Source organism: Quercus suber, unplaced genomic scaffold (genome assembly GCF_002906115.3).
Source record: "Quercus suber isolate HL8 unplaced genomic scaffold, Cork oak 2.0 scaffold_434, whole genome shotgun sequence".
NCBI lineage: Eukaryota > Viridiplantae > Streptophyta > Magnoliopsida > Fagales > Fagaceae > Quercus > Quercus suber.
Genome location: NW_027069885.1, coordinates 532,319 through 556,052, shown reverse-complemented (window position 1 = coordinate 556,052; position 23,734 = coordinate 532,319). Strand labels below are relative to the sequence as shown.

The 23,734-nt window shown below is 34.1% G+C and overlaps 2 protein-coding genes across 2 annotated transcripts; one reads left to right on the top strand and one right to left on the bottom strand.

Annotated features, from left to right (window-relative positions):
* Positions 1–10,311: 10,311 nt before the first annotated feature.
* LOC111990542 (uncharacterized) lies at positions 10,312–13,403 on the top strand. The gene is made up of 5 exons (XM_024022330.2): positions 10,312–10,529; positions 10,615–10,685; positions 10,786–10,866; positions 11,062–11,105; positions 13,065–13,403. The coding sequence occupies exons 1-5, from the start codon at positions 10,490–10,492 to the stop codon at positions 13,162–13,164; spliced, it is 336 nt and encodes a 111-aa protein (XP_023878098.1). The 5' UTR covers positions 10,312–10,489; the 3' UTR covers positions 13,165–13,403.
* A 4,445-nt stretch (positions 13,404–17,848) lies between these two features.
* LOC111990525 (zinc finger CCCH domain-containing protein 18) lies at positions 17,849–23,353 on the bottom strand. The gene is made up of 8 exons (XM_024022311.2): positions 23,176–23,353; positions 20,914–21,829; positions 20,662–20,829; positions 20,396–20,575; positions 19,200–19,276; positions 18,935–19,105; positions 18,718–18,835; positions 17,849–18,430 (listed from the first exon to the last, which is right to left on the bottom strand). The coding sequence occupies exons 2-8, from the start codon at positions 21,813–21,815 to the stop codon at positions 18,385–18,387; spliced, it is 1,662 nt and encodes a 553-aa protein (XP_023878079.1). The 5' UTR covers positions 21,816–21,829; positions 23,176–23,353; the 3' UTR covers positions 17,849–18,384.
* Positions 23,354–23,734: the final 381 nt, after the last annotated feature.

Below are 23,734 nucleotides of genomic sequence, written 5' to 3'. Positions count from 1 at the left end.
TCATTAAATTGATTTTGCACCTACCTCAATCCCTGAAAACAAAAAATCATTTCCATTTTGGTTTCTGCCCTCAACCCACTTACAGAAAAGTCCTATGTCGCAAACGGAGTGTACTATTGGCACATTAAATGCTGACATGGCTAATAAAATAATAATAATAAATTTTATTTGCCATTTAAAAAATGCCATGTTAGTATTTTAATTTTTAAAAAACCACGTCAGAAAAAAAAAATTATAAACATATGATTTTTTTAAAAATAAAATAAAATAATTAATTTAATTTCTTTCTCTTTTCATTATTATTTTTTCTTTTGGAATAACGTGTTCTTCCTAGAACATGATTGTTCATGTTCTTGAAACCCAACAAACCAATAAAAAAATAAGATCAAAATAGTGAAACCAAAACCAAAATAGAGGCCACCAATCTGAGATTAAACTGATCAAACCCATATGAAAAAAAAAAAAAAATTCAAAACCCATCAACCCATCAAACTCATATGAAACCAAAACCAAAACCAAATCAAACCCATCAAACCAATCAACCCATCTATCACCACAAATCTCTACTTCTATTTCACAACCACCAACCACTACCGATCTCAACCTCACCTATCAAATCACCTATCTTAGCCTCTCTCTCTCTCTCTCTCATCCGAGTTTCTCAGTTTCACATCCACCTCCACCCCCACCACTAATCTCCACTTCCACTACTAACCACCTACCCCACAAAAATCCAGAAAAAGAAAACAAGAAAGAAGAAAGAAGGATTGAGATTTTGAACAAAGTCAAAGAGAGGGATTTGAAAAGATAGAAGAAAAAAAAGCCAGATTAAGAGAGAGAGAGAGAGAGAGAGAGAGAGAGAGAGCTTGAACAAAGAAAGAAGAAAAAGGAAATTACAAACGCACAGACTCACCAAAAGAAAGAGAGCAAGTATGGATTTGAAAAGAGTGAAGTAAAAGATATACAAACAAAACACAAAAACCAAGGGAGAGAGAGAAGAGAGAAGAGAGAATCAAATATTTGAAAAGAAAGAAGAAAAAGAAAGATACCAAACACAAGAACCAAGAGAGAGATAAGATTTATTTATTAATTTATTTTTGTTTTGATTTTTCTTTTTTGGTTTATCTTAAAAGAAAGAAAAAAAAAATGAAATAGATACAAACACAAACACAAACTTGCCAACATAAGTGAGAAGAAGTGTTAATTTAGTGTTTGTTTCTTAAGAAAGTTCAAAAAAAAAAAAAATAGTTGCTATATTTTTTTTTTCAATGTTTAAAATTGAAAAAAAAAATTTATTTTGTTTTTTTTTTTAATTTAAATTTTAAAAAATTATTTTTATTTTTTATTAATTTATATGCTAACATGGCATTTTTTAAGTGTCAAATAATTCTTTTATTATTATTTTATTATCCACATCAGCATTTAGTGTGCTGATAGTGCACTATGTTTGCCATGTAGGACTTTTTTGTTAGTGGGTTGATGGCAAGGACCAAAATGGAAATGACATTCTATTTTCAGGAGCTGAGGTAGGTGCAAAATTAATTTAGGGACCAAAATGAAATTAGGCCCAAAATGTAGGGACCAAAAATATATTTTCACCTTCTTTTTTAATGTTATTTTTGTTAGATTCCCTGGAAGATATCTCATCTTGGAGAATGTGACTAAAAAAATCACAATCATTTTCATCATTCATCGATTACGGGCAATCTATCCATCAAAACCATCATTACTCATTTTCATTCTCTCCATTACCAAACCCTAGTTGCATTTCCAATCAAGAACCCTTATCAATGACCACCCCTCATAGGAACCCAAGACATACCCAAATTGGCCAACACTTAAACACCTAACCCTAGCCTTCAACTCAAAAAATTCTCACATCAAACACCAATTCTCTATCATTTACAAACCATACCTAAAACCCCTATTCATCAAAACCTTAATTCCCTACCTTTCCTTATCAATATTCCACTTGAATCTTTGTAAGGACACCCACTCACAATTGTGTTCCTATCATTCATATGCTTGATTAAGCTAAAATCAAGGATAATTAGCATGTCCTTGATTTTAGTATAAGTAGGGCCTTTTTGTGCTTTTGGGCTAAAGTCTTTTTTGCTGTGGGTTGGAGAGTTAGGCCTAGCCCACTATCTTAGCAGGACCTTGTTAAGTAGCCAGTCTATGCACAAGACAAGTATCCCAAAAGAAAGACAACAAATAGTAATAAATGCATAAGTATTGTGGGGGCCTTTTTGTGTTAATGGTTCAGGGCCCGTTCTGCTTTGCTTTAGCCTATTGGGTTATGGGTTGGAGAGTTGGGGCTAGCCTAATACCTTAGCAAGTCCATGTTATAGGCCAATTTGTGCACAAGCCGAGCTTTCCCAATATGGAGACAAAGTAAAGAATGCTACAGCAAACCAAGTATCATAGCAAACACGACAGACGATGCCACAACAAAACAACTGTCACAACAAATATAGTGAAAGATACCATGGTAAAACAAATGATATAACGAATATAATGGAAGATACCATGGCAGAAACAACTGATACAACAAATATAATAAAAGAGGCTATGGCAGAACAACTAATAAAACAGAAAGAATAATGAAAAATACTACAGCACAGCAACTAATACTATAAAATAATAAAAGATGTTACATCAGATCACAACAACTGATACAGCAAATATAATAAAAGATGCAACAGCAAAACATCGATCACAATTTTTAACAAATCAAATTACTTGTATTCATGATCAAGATCATGGGTCAGATCTTTTAGCGGAAAATGAACCAAGAAGGAATTCGAATTCCAACTTAAACAACCTTGTCATAGGTTTCTACCATCAAAGTTATGCATTTTGGAGAAAGAGCCTAAATGGCTATTCATTACCACTTGTGAGATTCTAAAGAGTGGGTTTGTCAAGAGGGAGGGGAAATATGGTTTCTTGATGTATGCCTTTTCCTACTGTGTTTTCCCTTTTCTTTCTTTATCTCTTCTTTCTTTCTTTTTCTTAGTCTTTTTTCTTTCTTAGTCTTTTCTTATTGTTATCTCACCATCCTCCTTTTTTTTTTTTTTTTTCATTTATGGATGCTGCCCCTCTTTATAGTAGCCTAATTTCACGGGATTTCTCCATTTTACCCCTGGGGCTTCACCAAATTTTCTTGGTTTGATATGGGCATCCTTTCAGGATTGTCCATCAACCTATCAGTTGCCCAGCCATTACCACCACTAGGTAAGCTCAGTGTATTCTTGTTCTTCCACTACCCATCTCATGACAAAATCTCTGTTTGTTTGTTCTTGCTATATGCTTCTCACTCCTTACTTGAATGGATAAGGACTTGGGTCTCTCACTACCTACCTCTATGGCATGCATTCGGTGGTCCAACCGTCTATTACCTCTTCTGGTAAAAATGCAATCACAACAAGGTATTTACCTAAAAAGAGTTACAACTGGAAATCCAAATAGACTTTTCCCCTCACCACCAAACCACACCCTCTAAATCCCTTAACTAGGGGCTCACCTCTCCTATATTAGCTAAGTACAAGTAGGTGGTACTCCGACCCTTCTGTGCTTGTTCCACTATCCTATGCGTTTGTTTTCTTTTGTTCCCACGCCATTTCTGCTGTTCTTGTCGTGTCTCATTTTGCTGTATGCCTCTTCTATTCGTGCATATCTTCCATGAAACGAAAGGCATGAGCTTTTGAGCTTGCATTATTTCTTCTTATTCCTTCATGGGCTTGCATATTGGCTTGATATAAGTTCTTGCCCAACCAACTTGTTGGGCTTTTGCCCCCCTTTCTTATTTCCTCGGGCCCACTGGCCCCTTTTCTCTTTTTTTTTTTTTTTTTTTTTTTGTGTGTCCATGGGCCTACTGGCTATTATTTTCTACCATGTTAGCCCATTGGGTGTTTACCTCTCTTATTGAACTTTCATAGCTCATTTACTTTATTTTTTAGCTTCTATTGTACTTATAGGCCTGTTGGCTACTATTCCTACCACATTAACCCATTGAGTTTTTTACCTCTTTTTTTGAGTTTTCATGGCCCATTTTCTTTACTTTTACCTCTTATTGTGCCCGTGAGACTACTGGCTGCTATTCCTGCCACGTTGGCCCATTGGGTTTTTTTTTTTTTTACCTCTTTTCTTGGGCTTTTATGACCCATTTACTTTATTTTTACCTCTTGTTGTGCACATGGGCCTGCTGGCTACTATTCCTATCATGTTGGCCCATTGTTTCTTTTTACCTCTTTTCTTTGGCTTTCATAGCCCATTTGCTTTCATCATGTTTCTTCCATTCTTTTCCGCTTTCATCTTTCTTCACTATTGGGCTTTTTTGCTGTTGGGCTCTTTGTCAAAAACGGGTATCAACAAGTATGAATTCGCATATATCCATACACTTATATATAAAGGTCTTGATATATGTATTATGGTAGAAAGGTTAATCAGAGAAAATAGTTAGCGTATTTAGCAGCATAATATAAATGATGGGTTTTTTTCGCAAAAAGTGAACTAACTTGGACAACCTTATTACTGGATTATGCCATTAAAGTTGTGCATTTTGGAGAATGGGTCTGGATAGCTACTTCTGGTTTTGCCAGGATTACAAAAAGTGGGTTTGCCATGAGAGGGAGGGAAAAGATTGCCTACTGATGCATGCCTTTTCTACCGTATTCACTCTTTTGCCTTTCTAAGTTTTACATAATTCTTTCTCTTTTCTCTCTTGTTTCTTTTTCAGTCCTTTGTATTCATTACCTTAGTCGTTCTCTCCCTTCCATTTATGGTTACTATTCCTATTTATACTAGATTAGTCCTAGGTGATTTCTCTCTTTTGTCCTCGTTGCTCACCAACCATTTTTGTCTGTAGTGACCCCTTTAGAAGTGCCCACTATCTTGTTGGTAATTCGGCCTCCACTACACCTGGGCATGCCCAAAACTTTCTCTCTCTTCCATTACCTATCCCACGACAAATTCTTACTCATTTGGTTCTACCGTAAGTCTTCCTCTCTCTTATTAACAAGTAAGTTTTAAGTCTCTCTCTACCTATCTCTCTAGCATGCTTTAAGTAGTCCCAGCCATCTGCTACCTATTTTGGGCAAAGATGCCTTCCTAGCAAAGCACCTCTCAAAAGAGGCTGTGGCTAGATATCCAAAATAAGCCATTTTCCCCCCTCCACCAAACCACACCCTTTGTGTCTGTTGGCCATGGGCCTACCCCCTTTGCATTGGCTAGGTACAAGTTGGTGCTACTACCCAATTTTGTCTCATTTTGCTTCTTCATTAAGACTAAAGCCCTTCACATGTATTTGTCCCTTATTAGGAACAATGTGGGCTTATTGGGTTTGCCCTATCTCTCCCTTAGGGCCCGTGGGCCTCTTAGGGTTCTTTCTTTGTTGTTTGATTCTAATTCCTGTTGGCCTGGCCCGTTGGGCCTTTTTCCTTTTCCCCTTTTGGGCCCTTTCAAGGCCTATTCTCTTTTCTCTTGAAAAGGGCCATCTCACTGTGGTTGACTCTTACACATGGCCTATAGGTCAATATGTCCCACTCCTTGCTCCTCATAGGTATGCCTTCTCTTTGGGCTTCCACAACCCAATTGTTCCTGCCGATGTTTCCTAATCTTTTTCTTTCTCTCATTTAACTTGTTTCTGGGCTTTTTTGCTGTTGGGCCCCTTTTATCAAAAATGGGTATCAACAATATCAATCAAGTCTCTTAAGTTCAACAACATCATCTATATATTCAAGTCCTCTTGTATATCTCACTGTTAAAAAAAGAAGAAGAAGAGGTTATTCATAACTCTCTCTCTCTCTCTCTCTCTCTCTCTCTCTCTCTCTCTCTCTCTTATTTTTAAAAATATAGTCTAAGAAGCATGAACATTCCAAAACCTTCGGCGGGTTTGTTTCAAACACTCTTGCATATGTGCGTTTGATGTGTTGTGAAAAACATAATATATATATATATATATTAAAGTACTTTGGTTTTAGATTTGTTTCTAAAGATTTTGATCATTTTTATTTAATTTAAAAAAATAATTATAAACAAATAAAATCTACCTAAAGATGTATATTAATTAATCCATCAATCGTCATATCCTATTATGCCGCGTCTTAATTTTTCAAGAATTGTAGTGTTATTATATCCCATGTCATATGTTGTCCATGTTAGTGTCCATGTCCTCGTATCCATGCCTTTATAGTGCATATTGCCTTACGTTTTGGAAGTTCTTTTGCCAATAAGTTTAGAGTCATAAAAAAATTTCATAATTGTCAAAATGGTAAGTTGTTATTAGTAGGTGAAAAAGTTATATCAATAGTGGTTCATACTAAAACCAATAAAAACTTCTAGTGAAACTTGTTGTGTTAGAAACATTACTTTACCTTCATGCTAAGTTAGCTCAATGTGTGCTAGATCTAATAGAGCTATTAAGTATTACTATATGACTATTCCTTTGAGATTGATAACACAATCGGTCTAGAAGAGGAGATTCCTAACTCATTAGCAAGGATTCCATAATAATGTAACACTAACCAATAATTCTAGAGTTACAAATAATTTCACAACTACTGATGTGGTAAGTTGTTATTTGTAGATAAAAATGAAATATTAGTGATGAGCCCATATGAGGAGAAAGTACTTTGTATCAAATGATACCATGTCAAAGGTATCAAAATTTAATAAATGAAAGACATGTCTGCACACACACACACACACACACACACACAACTACCTCACTAACAATTGAAAGACATGTTGTAGGGACAAGGCCCAAGAACTGTGTATTGGGCTTTGAGCCTTACCCGAGGACACTAGTATGTCCGAGGAGAGACAAATAGTAAGGGTCACTCCAGCTCAGTGCCACATAAGTAAGAAAAGAGTTGAAGACGATCCGAGGAGCAATGTCTCCTCGGACAGTACGAACACTGCTCCTTTACATATCCCAGTCACAAAAATGACCTCAATAAAGGCACCAGTGTCAGAGGCATGTTGCGTAAACCCACGAGAAGGAAGGAAATCCAAAAAGATCTAGGTAAAGGGTGTTGCCTCCACATTAAATACACTACAGCTATGTGGAGAAGACCCTTGAACAGTGTTTCCTTGGTCATCGCAACTCACAGAGAGCCAGATGAGATGTTTGATGGGACAAGTACTCAAGAAGTAACCCAAATTATCGACAAGTGGAGGGTAAAGATTGTCCAAGATGGACTATATAAGAAGGAAGACCCTCTATGGAGAGAGGGAGAGGAACGGGAATTACTACTGTATTTAGTTTCATTAATCTATACGAATATCTTCTTTCTTGGCAATATGTTCACACTAACTTTACATACTTTGTTCTTGCATGATCGTCTTTCAAACACTTCCTAGCTATTGTTAAATTCACTAGGGCCTAGCTCTTGGAACCATTCTCTACAAATTTATTATGTTGGGCTCATTAACCCATAATCCCATATCTTTTGGGTTTAGGCTGCAAATCGTGCCCATACACATGTGTTAGTGAATAGTTATTTTTGAACACTTGATTCTTGTATATTGAATTTTAATACAGATAAAGTGGTATCATTTTATACAAAATATTTTTCCCATATGAAAACCAATATAAACTTATCAACTCAACTATTGTGAAAATTAGTATATTTGTAGCATAATTGTAGGGATGACAATTTTCCCCGCCACATCCTACTTCACCTTGCAAGGTTTTCCTTGCCCCACAAAGGTGGTGGGGCAAGGATGGGGCAAGATTTTTTTCCCCACACACCGAGGTGGGCAAGGTGGGAACAAGGTCGGCTTAACAACTTTGGGAGCTTAGGCGGAAATTTTTATATATAAATATTAATTAAATAATATTTATTGAATTTTTATTATTTTTTTATTTAAAATCTATTGATCCTTTTGAAATTCAGTTTGTTTTTTACTTTTTTTTTTGAAGTATGAATTTCATATCCAAATAGAAATATTTCTAGAAAACATTTATAATGAGCAAATATTTATAAATAAATAAAACACAATTTATAATTAAAATTATAATTTAACTAAAAATAAATTTTAAGGTATAGAATAATATAACCTGGTTATTGCAACTTTTGTAACGTTGTGGCCACTTTATTCTTTAAAGTTTAAACCTACAATCCTGCACAAATAAAAATTAATTTATTAATTGGTTCAAAAAATTAGTATCATTATAATACAAATGGGTTGATATAATATACATCATATTATCAATTGGTGTGATAAAAAGAGACTGTGCGTACATGTGTTTATTATATAGTGGGTGGGTTTAAGAATGTTTTGTTAATAAAACTAAAAAACCAAAAAATCTTGAAGCTTTAAATGCTAAAACTCGTATGATCAATGGGTGGTTAGTGTCTTTAGTGATGTGTGTGGGATGTGGCTATGGTGTGCTATAGTGATATTTGCTATATGCAGTGTGTAGTGCAGTAATCTGTCCTGTCGATCATGTAATACAGATTATTATTATTATTATTTATTTGAAATATTGAATAAAAAGCTAATAGTCATCACAAATCAGTAGTTCAGTACTCTTCAATGGCTTCAATCTTTATGAAAATTTTGGGGGAGAGAGAGAGAGAGAGACAATACTTCCAGGGCTGGCTCACACACACCGCCCACGGAACACCACTGCAGTGAAACTATTATAGATTGGTTTCACAATGAAGAAAGAAAGCTTATAAAAAAAGTCTCAAGATGAAGAAAAGAAAAGTGAGAATATAGATGGAGAGACATAAAGATAGAGAGATTGAGAGATGTTTTCTTTGTTTTAGAAATTTATAATCTCTTATTTCAAGATATTTATGTTGTATTATTAATGAATTTGTCTGGTATTAATTTTAATTTTAGCATATTTCAAGAATGAGTTAATGAATTTGTCTCCTATAATTTAATTTTGTTAGCCGAATTTGACTATTTTTTTCCCTTTTTAATCTTCTGTAATTTAGGATATAAGTGTGCATTTTTAATGCATTCTACATATCAAAAAAAGGACTTAATTTTTTTTTTCCTTAATTTAAAGATATATATATATATATATATTTTGCTTTTTTCTCTTACAATTGGGGCCTTCTTTTCCTTTTTAATCTTCTTTATTTTAGGATACAATGAAACATTTTGAATGCATTCTATTGGCCAATAAAAAAATTTAAATTTTTTTCCTTAATTAAAATTTATTTTATATATATATATATACATTTTTTTTAATAAAAGTGGGGGCCTTTTATTTATTTATTTATTTATTTTTATATTTAGGAGCCTTAGGCGATTGCATCTATAGTTCAGTTGACCCTAGGCAAGAATGGGTTTAGGACTTTTAGCCCCGCCCCACCTCGTTCTATTAGTATAAAAAACTTAGTTTGTATTACTAAGTATTTAAATGCATTAATATTAAGACCTTTTGTTTTGTTGTGATATTAATTAACTTTTTAAACTTTTTGGATAATATTATTCAGTCTTTACTAAAAATTAGTTTGATATGATGTAATATATTTAATTTTAATTTTAAGTATATTTATATTAATGAAATTGATTTAAAAAATTGTAATAGAAATGCAAAAGGGTGTGACATATTAATACAAAGTAAAATTTTGCAAGGTGGAACAGGCCTTGCGAAGCCTAAAGGAGCAAAGATGGGGAAAATAAGTCTACCTAGCCATGCGGGGCGGGGGTGATGACCACATCTTTGGCCCATCCCCCTCTTTGCCATTCCTAATTATTGAATAGTGTCACATCCACCTCAATAAAAGTTCTCAAATATTTTCATTAAAAAAGAATGGGTAAAATACTCTTTTTCTTCCTAAACTTTATTAAAAGTTTGTTTTTATCTCTAAACTTTAGAATTTCTTTTTATGTCCATCAACTATTGAAAAGTTCATCTTTCGTCCTCAAACTATTGAAAATATTTTATACATGTCCTTAAACTTTACAAAAAGTTTGTTTTTCATCCTTAAACTGTTAAAAAATTTCTTTTTTTATTTTTTGTCTCTAAACTATTGAAAAAACTCTTTACAAAGTTTAGGAATGAAAAAAAAACTTTTTAAAATTTAGAGACCAAAAACAAAATTTTTATAAAGTTTAAGGACCAAAATTGTATTTTACCCAAAAAGAAAAGAAGAAACCCTCTCAAGTCGTTTGGCTCCATCCTCTGTGCACTTCAACTACAAGTCGTTTAACTCCGGCAACATAGCTGAACATTGAACAATGGGGCCCAGTTTTCGTAGTTTAACCATACATGTATTTTATCTCTTTTTTTTTTTTTTTTTTTTTCCATACATGTATTTTCACTTTAACTCACGTGTATTTCCGTAACACAAACAACGTTTCTAGAAATATCTGGGCAAATGGCCTAGTAGTAGTTGTTCAACGAATGCTCAGAAATTATTAAACGCCGTGGTTTTGGTCCTTTTAAGGCGATTGAGTTGAGAGAGCTTTTGATTCAGAGTGAAAGCAAAGCGAGTGAAGAGCAACAATCAAATAAGATAAAATGAATCCTCAACTCTGGCACAAAGTTGCTGCCCTCTCTGGTAATTCAACATTACCCTCTGGGATCTGTCTCTTTCTACTTTTATTATTTGTTTTCTGAGAAAACCCAGTTGTTTGATTTTTCAGGTGTTGCAGCTCTTGGGTTAGGGACATATGGTGCCCATGGCTTCAAACCCGAAAACCCAACTTACAAAGAGGTCTTCCCCATTTGGATTTGATTTTCAATCTTTTGTTTCCCCTATTCTTGCTTTTGATATTTTTGAGCTTCTTTGTGTTTGAACTTTGAATGTTGGGAAGGTTTGGCAAACAGCTTCTCTTTACCATTTGGTTCACACTGCTGCTTTGGTTACTGCCCCTATTACCAAACACCCCAACATCGTAAGTTTCCCTTTTCCAGTTAATTTCCCCATTTTTATTTTATTTTATATTTACTGGGATAACTGCCACTATTGTATTTTTTGAGGTCCAATTTTATTTTGCTCAACATTTTATATCTGTTTTGTATAATAATATGTATGTGTGTTTGTGTGCTTTTACTTATTTATATATTTTTTCTCTTCTCGGCTGTTTCAGTTTGGGGGCCTTTTGACTACTGGAATTCTAGCATTCTCTGGGACGTAAGTGCCAATTTCTACCCATTGATTTTTTAAATTTTAAATATGATGAAATGGATTGTTTTTCATTCATAGAGTCTGTCTTTTGTTTAAGGATACTTCCCTTATGATTATATATATATATATATATCTATATACTGTGTTTTAAATTCAGAAGTACTTTTTATTTTTTATTCCCCTGTTAAGCTTGCCAGTGTAGTCACAAAACTAGTTATCTAGTATAAATAATACCTATGGTCTTTTCGAGGTAAATGAGCTACAAATGGGGTGAAAAGGCTTATTATGTGATTGTAGAAAGTCGTGCATGCATAATGAGGTTGCTTCTGAAACCCATAAAGCCTTTGCTTGCCTGGGAGATTTGCACAGTGCGAGGGCTACTGGGGCAATGCCTTGAGTTTGACATATGGTCACACTACTGATATTGTCTTTTGTTGAAATAAATGAGGTTGAGTACAAGTCCTCGCATTTGTGGTTTCTGGATTACTATGTTACACATGAAACCAATGGGTTTCAACCATCAACCTTACCCTCTACCCATTTTTGTGGAAGGAGGAACTGCCATTTTAGCCAAAACTCATTGGCACAAGACTTATTAGTTCTGTCACAAACAGATATGAATCATATGATGTCTAAGTTCATCTTGAGTGTTATATCAATTGTCCCAAAAGTTTAAAGCTATTGGGATAATCATTTAACCACATATTTCTAACACTCCCCTCACGTGTGGGCTCAAAATACCTTTTAATAGGTGAGGCCCAACATGTAGAATTTTTAAATGGAAAGTAGAGTAGAGGAGACAGGGATCAAACTTAGAATCTCTTGCTCTGATATCATGTTAAATTACCGATTGTTTCAAAAGTTTAAGCTATCGTGATATGGTGAATTTAATTATTTAATCACATACTTCTAACATTGAGAAACATCAAATCCAATTCCTCAGTGTAACTTCACATCATTTAATTTCTTTTTTAAAATTAACTTCGCATCATTAAATTTAACAATAGTAATGAGATCCACATGCGAGAAATTTTTTTTTTTCATCCAAATGTAAAAGGAATGCTTCAGTTTTATCTGACCCTTGATATGGGAAAATCCTGCCGTTTTATCTTACAGCTGTTGTTAAATTAAGTGTAAGATATTGAATTAATGTCATACTTTATTTATTAACCTCAAGGGGTTGGTTTAGTGGTTCTTAAGGTCTCATGATATCCATGAGATTCTAGGTTCAAAACATCTTGCTAGGATACCCTTTTTTTAAAACTTTTTTATATATTATATTATATATATTATATATATATATATATATGTTATAAAGTTCTTACTATCCATGTGCAGTACATGGGCAAGATGAGGACCAACCTCCAATTTTCTCAACCATTTTTCTTCTCTTAATCCAATTTTGGAAGTAGATGATATGATGGCCAGGTATTCAACCTAGTTTTGTATTCCTATGGCCAATGAGCTCTAGCTCAAGTTGCACCTCCTGTTATAAGTGCCAGGCGGAGGGTGAGGTCATGGGTTCAAGACCCACCCGCATGTGTAACTTATCAATCATAAAAAGTTTTGTATTCCTATGATCACAAATTGAATAAAAAGGTTTGGCTATCTGCCAATGTTGCATTTATTTATCATATAATAATCTTGCCCCTACACCTCAACTCCAGCAGTAAAGAGATATTGGGTTTGAATCCTTCCTAGCCCCCGAGGGAAAAATGTAGGAGCTAATTAATTTGCTTTGGTAATTGTGGTATGCTAATTGGTGGTGTGTTTGTTGAAACGATTAATAAATTACAATTTAAATTCTGAATCTGATTCCCAAATGAAGGGGTTCTACTGTTGTTTTAGAATTGCTTGTTCAAATGTCTATTTTCTGGAAACAATCTTCAAATGAAATGTTCGTACTGAATCCATATGATTTAATGGTGGATGTTGATTGGTGAAAAACACTTTGTGATTTTGCAGGTGTTATACTGTGGCATTTCTTGAGGACAGAAAGTTTTCTACCTTAGCTCCATTTGGTGGATTTGCATTTATTGCTGCTTGGGCTAGCTTGCTTTTCTAAGGATTCAAACTTCCTTTAGATGATATCATGATTTAAGTTGCTGCCCTTATAAATTTATGCATCTATGTTGATATAATGGAGAACAGAACATAGTCATGCTGACTCTTCCCTGATTGTCAATGTTTGGTAATGTAAAGATCAATGTACTTTTATTCTGCTACACTCTTGTTATTTGTTATGTTGTACTGGATATTGGGAATATAATAATAAATTTATGCTATATCTGCAGAATTGTTGTCCTTGGAGGAGAGTGAAAACCAGCTAAGCTGATTTATTAGAGTTAGAATAGACGCTAATTCATTCGCTTGTGTGTGTCTGTGACAGCAAATTGCCATAAATTGTTACACAAAACCAGCTCTTGGGTTGGGAACATAAATGAATCCCAGGTCTTAAAGCCCAAAAAGACCACTTACAAAAAGGCCCAATATCTTTTTTTTCATCAATTTGGTTTTATTCTAATATCATGGAGAAATGTTGAGTCACATCCCTCTCCTATTTTTTCAATATTTTTTCAATATTCTAATATGATGTATTTGTTGTTGTATGGAATGGAATGGTTTGTCACTCAGCTAATTTATGTTGAAATTATTTATTTCAGCTTCATAATATTTGAATTCTATACTTTATAATTTATTAAAAAAAAAAATGAAAAAAGCCTGCTAAATTTATGGGAAGCAGATTTGAAAGTGTAAAACTTTTTTTGGATTTATGCAGATCCACATATTATTTTCTTTGGTGATAAATTCTCGCCTTGACAACCTAAATCCAGCATCCTGAAAATATTTTCATAAATTTTCTAGATTCTCTACTTATGGTGATAAATTATCTACTTAATGCCTTCTTAACGCCTTAACTTGTTGCATTCATATTGACGCTAAGTTTATAACGGAAGAGGCCTATTATAGAGATTGTTTGCAAATTCCAATTTAAAAGCCGCCTCACTATCCAGTTATCCTTGCAATGACATATATGTATTAATTTAGGTGCAAATTAACATCTAAATAGCCATTTTCTTTTTTACCAAATTTAACATCTCTAAGACAAATTATAAGCAAACAAAGCAACCTGCTGTTTATAGATAGCAATAAAAATAACACATGCATATTAACAAATTTACATAAACAACTCTCAATACTTATAGATACAGCAAGAAGATCCTAATTTTGGCTTCAAAACACACTTAAAAAGCTTTTAAGTTAGCCTCAATTTCAATTTTGTTAAAATTAAGTTTATGTAAAACTCATTTATAACTTTTACTATATATAAGATTATTATGGTATCGTATCAAAAAAGAAATATATTCTTTAACTCAAAAGAGAACGAAAACAAAGAAAGAACAAAACAAGCAAGTATGCAAGACTTTTACGCTTTCTTAAATTTATATACTTTTATTTTGCTTATGTATATATATATATTATTTTTTTTTGGGTAAACAGCGGAAGTGAAATTACATTAAATAACCAGTCTATTACAAAATAGCTCAGCTTTGTCAAAAGCTAGCGCATTTACCACCACAGGCGGTGGTTCATACAAAATGTGGAAGCCCGAAACTAGATTTGCTCCCATTTTAGCCAAAATATTTGCACATTTGTTAGCTTCCCGGAATATGTGGGTCATAGTGCAGTTAGGCAACGAGTTATCAGGGTCCTGCAATCATTTAGGAGAGTTCTAGCATCAGATTAACAGAGTTTGGGTCAGAAAGTAAATGAACAATATATTCAGCATCCAGTTCAATGTTTATATGTTGGAGATTAAGTTGTTTTGCTAGTAAATATATATATATATATATGTATATATATTAATCATGTTTCATAGTTTATACTACCATTTCTTTTTTGTATTTTTTTCTTCTTTTTTCTAAATATGCCCGTACTAAAATGTTGTTTTCTTCTTTTTTGTCTGCGTCATCCCATGGTTATATTACCCAGATTAAAGATAATATATATTTAGGCACATAACTGTACCAATTGCATGGATTCCTAAGAGAAATTTGTTGCAAGGAATTCCTAAGAGAAAGTTGTCATCTTGATTACGAAAAGTAATAACTTCCAGTGTGGATTAGGGCAGTATGATTCTGATCCGCTTATCCAATAAAGCAGGAAAGTAAGATCTGTTTTTGTTTGTGTTTTTTTTTTTTTAAAGAAAGAGGTAAGCAAATTCTATTTGGAGTAATATTTGCTTCTTCTTTTTTGGGATAAGTGGTGTTAATTAATTAATAATAATAATCAAAGGGTAGGAAGGGGGTAACAAGAATGATTTTCCTACATGGTTGTTTCTATATCCTACTCGTTGGATCAAGTAGGAGAACTGATGACAATAAGGGCAATACTACATGTGCTACTAGGGTCTTGACGAGGATATCATTTTGGGCACGACTAGGAGTGTGCATGGGTTGGGTTAAGGAGATTTTTTGACCCAACCCACCGTGGTAGGTTAAAAAAAAATTCAACTCAACCCAACCCATCACATAAGTCCAACCTAACCTAACTCAACCCACATGAGTAGGGTTGAACCCATGGGTTGGGTCGGAAGAGAGAGCTATTGCCGAAAAGATACCACTGCTGAGGCCGTGATGATAGCTGATGGATGGCAGTGGCTTAGCAGAGGGAGATAGAGTTAGGGTTCAAAAGGGAGTGAAGTGGGAGAGTAGAGGGGAGAAGGGAGTGGGATGCGGCACATTAAGAGAAAATGTTAGGTTTTAGGATTTGTGTGAACTAATTGGTTTTTATATAGGATATGAAGAGCTGGTTATTTTTTTTTAAAAAAAATTATTAATTATATAATATATTTTAAATATTTATTAAATATATAGATGGGCCAAATCCAGTTTGGCGGGTTTAGAATTTTATGACCCAAACTAACTCGATCTGCTATCAAAAATTTTTTTGTAACCCAACCCACCCCACCAAGCTTTAAAAACCGACCCAATCAGGCGGGTTGGCGGATTGATTGCAAACCCCTACACACAACACACATTCATTAAAGCACCATTGCTCAAAATACTTAACTCATGTCAAGTATCAAGTATCATATAAAGTGATACAGGAACTTTTACGGCCAAGCCATAGCCAAAGTGGTACATAATCAAAATAGATAGTAGGGTGTATCAATTATAGATTATTACTAATTTAATGCCGGCTATGATACATGCACCACAATGCATCATCTCGTATCTATGTCATTATTGTGTACTTCGCTATCATTCCCTTCTGCAGTTAGTTTCTAGTTTTGCAATATAGTGTCAAAAGTATGAAATCATATTAAAAACTTGGGACCACGTGAAATGTGCTAGCCGCCGCACAAGTCAAAAAAAAAAAAAAAAAAAAAAAAAAAAAAACCTGCTTTATAGTTTCCCAAATGAGAAGCTTGTGCAGAAGTAGAAGTGTTTAAGAAGATAGATAGAGAGAAACCAAGATAAATAGATAGATAGGTAGTGCAGCGCGGTGAAGTGCTGTGTCTGCTTTGTTTTTCAACAAGTTTAATGGTCCTAGTCATCATGTTATGTTATTTTTTTAATAATATATATATATATATATAAAATATTAATTAACATCTTTGATTGATGTCATTAATTGTTTCCCCCTTATATTGTTGGCACTAATCCACGACTATGGACCTAAATTATTTACCCTCCTTTTTGTCTTCTATATATTTTATTTCAAGTGATGAGGCAGAGGCAGGCATTTAATTTGCTCAAATAATTTGGATATGTTTTGATAGACGGTGTGTATCATTTACAAACTTTTAATGGCTAATGGCTTAAAAAGCTCCATCCCAAAGAGTACTCTCAATTTTAAGGGATTTTTATTATGGATTACTACAAAAACTATGTAAAACTGAACGTATATACTTTTCTTGATTTTATAGAGGAGTCGTTCTCGTTCACTACCTAATAAAAGAACAGTAGTGTAAAAGGGCATAAAATAAATAAATAAAAAGGGTCCACAAATCTAAGACAAAATCCAAACGAGGTCCACAACTATCATCATATTCATCACACACCAAGGCCACTTTCCTGAACTCTCACTCAAATATTAAAAAAAAGAAAAAAAAGAAAAGTAAAAAGATGTTATTGTCTCTGTCAATGGACTTGATCATTATGTAACAAGAAGTAGGGGATAGTTCTTTTCTTTTGCTGAAAAAAAGGCATAATAAAAAAGAAAAAGAAGACACATAGACATAGTAATTATTAATTTTTAATTAGTATGTCTATGGGGGGAGCTTCCGCCATTCCATTCAAGGCTCTATGCTTTGCTTTGGTACCAAAAATAAATAAAATAGTTAGGTTGCAGCTAGCTGGACCCACGCAACGCAACGCTGCCAAATCTGTTCGTAACCGTACACTATAGCATTGTTTTTTTTTAAGATTGGGATGATGATGGTACTGGCTTTATTGATGAACATCTTGAATGAAAATCAGCTATGGCTATGCAGCCTTTCTATTATTGAAATGACCATATATAGTTTGTTCGTTGTCTGACTTTGAATTGAATGGCAAAGACTGCTTCCCACTTTGGACATGCAAAAAGAATATTAATCTTAGACACAACTCTCAAAACACACGCCAGAAATATCATGTCCATAACTTTGGTAAGTGTCCGTCCAGGAGATTTAAAAAAAATAAATAAATAACATTAAATTATTGCTAAAAAAATTAAAGCACATTATCAAAACAATAAGCACAGTGCACCAAGAAATATACTAATTTATAAGCTGAGACTGTATGTATAATTAAATTTATTAGCATTTGTGTCTCAGTGTTGCAGAGATCTCTACACTTTTCTTCTTTCTCTGAACCCTGCATTTTTTTTCTTTTTCCTTTTTTCTAATTCCTTTCATCTTTAGCTAAAGCAGACTATATTACATTCTCTTCTAAAGGCCCATAAGCTCTCTTCCATGCCTTTGTGATTACATTTTTTTTTTTTAAAAAAAAAAAGGGAAAAAAAAAGTTTAGAGACCTGTTACATATTTGCTTTTCTGTATCATTCTTCTTTGCAATCTCCACCAAAAGTAACATGGAGAAGAACTTCTAGAGTTTCTCTCACCTTCGATTGGTATGCCCTTATGGAGCTTAAAGACCCACCATGTTGAGGAGAAACCCAAAAAGGAAGAAAAAGTAAGTCCTGTTGTATCGAACCCTTGAATTAGTCTTAGATTTCATTCCTCTACTTCTATAATTTGTGTGTCACAATCTCTATATAACTGTTGAAATGCCACTCCCTATAGCAGATGCAAAGGGCTCTCTGGAAGGTTTAGTCCTTGAATGCTGCAATTGGTTAATCTAATCTTTCAGGTACAAGTATGTGAGCAATAAACAAATAAACACTTTAGAACACCCTATCAAAATACACAACAATTTTCATAATATTTTTTCAATACTGTTAAGATGGCTGGTTGTGATTAGTGTATAATAAAAGTGATGTCAATTGTATAAAATGATGTTGCACTAGTCACAATCTGTCACCTCAAATGTTATGAAAAAAGTTTTGAAATTTGTGCATGTAACAATGTTGTTGATCTAAATATCGACAAAAGCACAGCACGTCTTCATACCTATCCTGGTCATTGTAGTTGGTGTTTTTGTGCCTGACTTTGTCCTCACTGGTGGAGCCATTGTTCAAAACATCCAGCAGATAATTAAAACGTTCGGCAGATGGGAACTCTGCTTGTTCTGCACGGGCCACAGTGTCACATAAGAGAGAGTTTTAGTCATGAAGAAAGTAACCAAATGGAAATTGCTACATTGATTAAATATGTAAATAGCTTAAACCTTCTGAGAGCTTCAACTCCTTCATTGAGTAGCCAAAAAAAGGGTGGTGGGAAAAGGGTTTAGGGCTTAGGTGCAACTCTGAGAAATGCCTTCTCTCAAATTCAAGTGCTTGCTCATGTTCCTCCATGAGCTGCTTCCTTAGAAGTCTTGAGTTAGCACAAACTCGTGCAACTAAGAGAAAGAAATAAAATTTACACAAATAAATTATTCAGACATAAGGAAGATGCCGTGACTCATAAATATTGAAAATAGATGTTTCACTCACTTGAGTTAAGCTCAGAATCTCCATCTATGAAATGTGGACTGTAATACAAAGGATGCTGCATTTTATCTGTGTGCTTCCTGCATATGACAAACACCCAAAAAAAAAAAATCAATACATTGACACCAGTTAGGAAACAAAATAGGAGGCAACATGGAAAGTGCACCAGAAATACAATTTAAACCCAAATACCTTCAAAACATTATAGAACCCTAAAAGTAGCATTACAATACATTCAATGAATTACAAATTTCCAATTCAATGTCAGCAACAATTTTCTCAAGGGGATTTACCAGACAAAGGCGGGAAGCCAGGGAATGGGTATATTTTCTATAGATAAATCTCCTTAGAATTGTGAAAAAACCATAATTTGTCATAAGAGTTTTGAGAAAGTGACACGAATAAAATTCAAACTAAATTAGCACTATTCAAATTTTATTTTTAAAAACAGATAAATGCATAAAGGAAGCACTCAGTTTTGTCAAGAAAGTGACACAAAACAGCTGGAAAACTGAAATGTGAACTTCTCAAATGTGAAGCTAGGACCTTAGTTGATGACTGTAAGGAATACACGGGTATCAACATGGAATTAAACTATTAATTATTACAAGGAGTGCCCAACATTTCTATTTATATAAAAGAATGCTTTTACTTTGCCTTTGGTCTGAATTAAAAAACTTCCAAGGACTTTTTTCCTCTGATTTAGGCCCATGCTGTAAGTGTTGAATTAAAAAAAATAAAAGGCCCAACTTCAACATCAATTGCAATACCACCAGCTATAAAGATGCTGCGAAGATGTGGAGAGAAAAAAATTGATGAAAAGCTAATTTAAAAAATCAATGAATTCAGAAACCCAGAAAAGTAGCCGAGAAATATTAAAAAATGGGATATGTTACAGAGGATGTTAATGGTACCAGTTATGCCACCAGCCAAGAGAAATATTTGCCCATAATAAAGTATGAAGACTGAACCCAACATCACCATAATTATAAGAGGACATAAGGTTTAGTAAAACGTAAATGTTTGTCAGCAGTAATAATACAAACACACACACACACACACACACACACACACACACAAAAAAAAAAAACCCTAACCAAAGGAGATGATAATATAAAAACATAAAAAGAGGCAATTAAAAAACAAATAGTGCCAGAATCTTCTCCCAATTAGAGGGGGAGGGTAAGTTTTACTTTTACCTGTCAACAAGCCTTGACTTTTCTCTGTAAGGTTTCACCAGAACACGAGCCCCACATACAAAATGAGGATTCCCCTTGGCTAAAATTTGCTTGACAGTCTCCGCATAAACAAAAGTGACAAAACCAAACATCCTCTTCTGTTGGCAAGGAATCCTAACATCTTGAACAGGCCCAAATTTGCTACAATACATGGAAGTTTTTTGGCTAGCTCAGAAACCAAAAAAGAAAAGCAATAAATAAATAAATATAATTTCAGAGTCTCTTACTTGAAGTAGTTAGAAACATCATGCTCTGTGAAAGTGCTCTCAGCTGGGAAGGTAAGATAAATCTGTCGAGAACCAGCAACAATTCCACCAGGATCACTTCTCTCACCAGTGTACTCCAAGTATTTTGGAATATCTTCCGCCAATATTACCGAGTGCTGCCCATGAGGCCTACAAATCAAACAATAACAATTCAAAATTTATGCACATAAAATTTCATGGTGCAATTTAATATGTGTAAGAAAAATTAATAACCTGTCAATGAGACGAATGCTGTTCTTCAATCGAGCAAGAAGCTTTGTCAGACTATAGCCAGCCTTACCGTGCCTTTGGCTCTCTGTAAGATACCCTTCAGCCCGAAGGATCCTCCCATACTTCTCATAATACATCATTGGCAGTGATGCAATTGAAACTGGCACGCCTCTTCTCGATTTAAGAAGCTCGGTCAACTCCGTTTCAAGCTTTTCGAGAGAGCCAGGAGAGAACATATGATCATCATTAGGGAGCTCATTATTAGAGCTTGGACTGAAAATCTGAGAAAAGCTTTCTGGCATGGGATTGCCATGGAAGTAGCGACAGTTGTTTCCATGTTTACAAAACCCCTTGTTGAAGTAATGGCATACTTTAACAGGAAACTCAGGCAAGCTCGGAGACCTTCGACTGGTTCTCACACCCAATGCAGGTTCCGGGTAATAATAATTGCTTGAAAAATCCGAACCAACCGAACGGGCAGACCCTGTCTGATCTTCCATGGTCAAGAACTGCATTTGATTTTGAAGGCGATAATCTTCAGCAACTGAATCCACTGGTTGCTGATCAGCGACCACTTGGGGATCCCAGTAGGTTGCTGCTGGGCGTGACAGAGATGCCGAGTAAGTTGTGAAAGGTAAAGACAGGTCTGTAACCGGTGCTTGGTTCACATGAGAGGGCGAGATGGAGATGGGAGAAGTAGAAACCACCAGTTTTGATAAGCCAAGATCGGTTTTGGCTTTGTTGATCAAAGAGTAGATCAAATTATCAGGGCTGAAGGCCAACCGGATCATTTCACGTTCACCATGGTCTTGTAAAAGAAGATACCCAATAATCTTTGACACATTTTCGGGCTCTACTTTCTGAATCCTACTGTACACAACTTTTGTAGACTCAGAAAAATCCATCTCAATCCGCACCCCTACATAATAAGCATACAGATTAGATTACAATGGAAATTGGCATATCAAAGTAATCACAACATATCTGGTACCGGTAGAATGTGTTTTATTTATTTATTTATTTATTTATTTATTTATATAATTTAAGATTTCATCAACTCAACTCTTTTCTCGACCTACAACAGAAACAAATGCAGACCAAGTTAACCCCTAAACTGCATTATTTACCATTACATCTAAGTCTGACATTTCAACGCTCATTTCTGGTAAAAACAACCAAAAATTAATGAATTAGACCAAAAAAGATTATCAATAGGTAATCTTGTTGGTTCTGATATTACTATCCTCCACATTCACTTCATTTTTTACAAGTTCTAGAGCAGAAGCATAATAAGAAATGAAAACAAGAATTTGTTTCTCTACTAGGAATTAAAATATAAATAAATATAAAGGAATGAAGCCACAAAAAGCATAAACAACCAAACCAGAAGAAAAAACATTTTACTTTCTGTTAACAAAGTTGAAACCCATTATTAAGTTCAACAAATTTCTACCTTTCTGAAAACAAATTGGGAGTTAAAAGAGAAAATAGTGCTTATAATTAAAATTGGTGAGAAAATGAACAAAAAAGAACATTTTTCTTTCATGCGAAACAGAAAAGGGAATAAGTTTACCACAAATTCACCCTCAAAAACAGAATTCCATGTTCTTTTCTTTTCAGGCAAAGAAACCATGTACTTAAAACATTTTCTAGAAACTCCTCCCCAGAAAACATAAATAAATAAAGGACAATTTTTACTTATTTATTTTTTATATCATCTCCTCTTGTTTCGAAAGAAAAAAACCAAGTTAATAAAAAAATCATTAACATGGAATAAAAGCCAAAATTTTAACAAGCTAAAGGAAAACCAAAATCTTGAACGCACGCTTTGAACACTTAATCATTGTTTCACAACATTTATCAAACAAATCCATGTTGAGAGAGAGAGAGAGAGAGAGAGATTGACCCAAAAAGAGGAGAAGAAAAAAACCAAAATTCTTTATCTTCTCATTTTCAGGAAAAAGAACTTAAAAAATATGCACATCTTAAAGGCTGTGATAAATGCTTCAAAACCATTATTAGACAAACCTATATTACAAAAGAATTAACCGCTCAATAGGTAGAACAGAAGAAGCAACACAAAGCCAAAGTTACATAAAAAAATGAAGAAACACTCAAAACCGATTTGAAACACTGAAAGCATAATTTTTGCAACATTTCTCAAAAACCCCATGTGGCAAAGTAAAAAATTTAACCACAATGACCACCACAAAGGATGAAAACAACAGGAAGTGAAAACTTCCTAGGCATCATAGATTGACATACCCAGCAAATCCAACAGCACCCTGAAGATGAAACAAAGTCAGACAAACCAATCCAAGGCCTCAAACTCCTATATGGCCATGAATGATTGCTCACTCTGTTCCCCTCTCTCTCTCTGTCCCCAACTCTCTCTCTCTGCCTCTCTACCTCTCTCCCTCCATCCCCCTCGCCCTCTATATATCGCTAGCTATTTTTATCTTCTTCTATATACTCACTATTCTATATTTCTCTCTTCAAAAACGACACCATTCTTAAAAAAAGCAAAAATGACAGAAAGGATAGCTTTAAAGGGCGCCTTGTCTTTAGTTCAAATCAACACACATGTATTCAGCCAAAAAAAAAAAAAAAAAAAAAAATCAACACACATGGATAAAATCCACGTTCATGTAATTATAATACAACCCCTTTTAAAGAAAAATAAATCACAACAAAAACAAAATTATGCTAACAACATTTTTTTTTTTTGAAAAAACAATCATTAATGTAATTATTTAATCGAACATTACATACTTGTGGTCATTCTCTTTTGTTTTTTTTTTTTAAGGAAAATATTAGTAATGGT

Coding starts and splice junctions, on each gene's coding strand:
- LOC111990525 (XM_024022311.2), bottom strand. CDS start 21,815: ATGGATTTTTCTGAGTCTACAAAAGTTGTGTACAGTAGGATTCAGAAA. Junction 19,277..20,395: donor AAGTCAAGGCTTGTTGACAG/GTAAAAGTAAAA, acceptor TGTCATATGCAG/GAAGCACACAGATAAAATGC. Junction 18,431..18,717: donor AACTACAATGACCAGGATAG/GTATGAAGACGT, acceptor AACCAATTGCAG/CATTCAAGGACTAAACCTTC.
- LOC111990542 (XM_024022330.2), top strand. CDS start 10,490: ATGAATCCTCAACTCTGGCACAAAGTTGCTGCCCTCTCTG. Junction 10,530..10,614: donor CAAAGTTGCTGCCCTCTCTG/GTAATTCAACAT, acceptor TTGATTTTTCAG/GTGTTGCAGCTCTTGGGTTA. Junction 11,106..13,064: donor ATTCTAGCATTCTCTGGGAC/GTAAGTGCCAAT, acceptor GTGATTTTGCAG/GTGTTATACTGTGGCATTTC.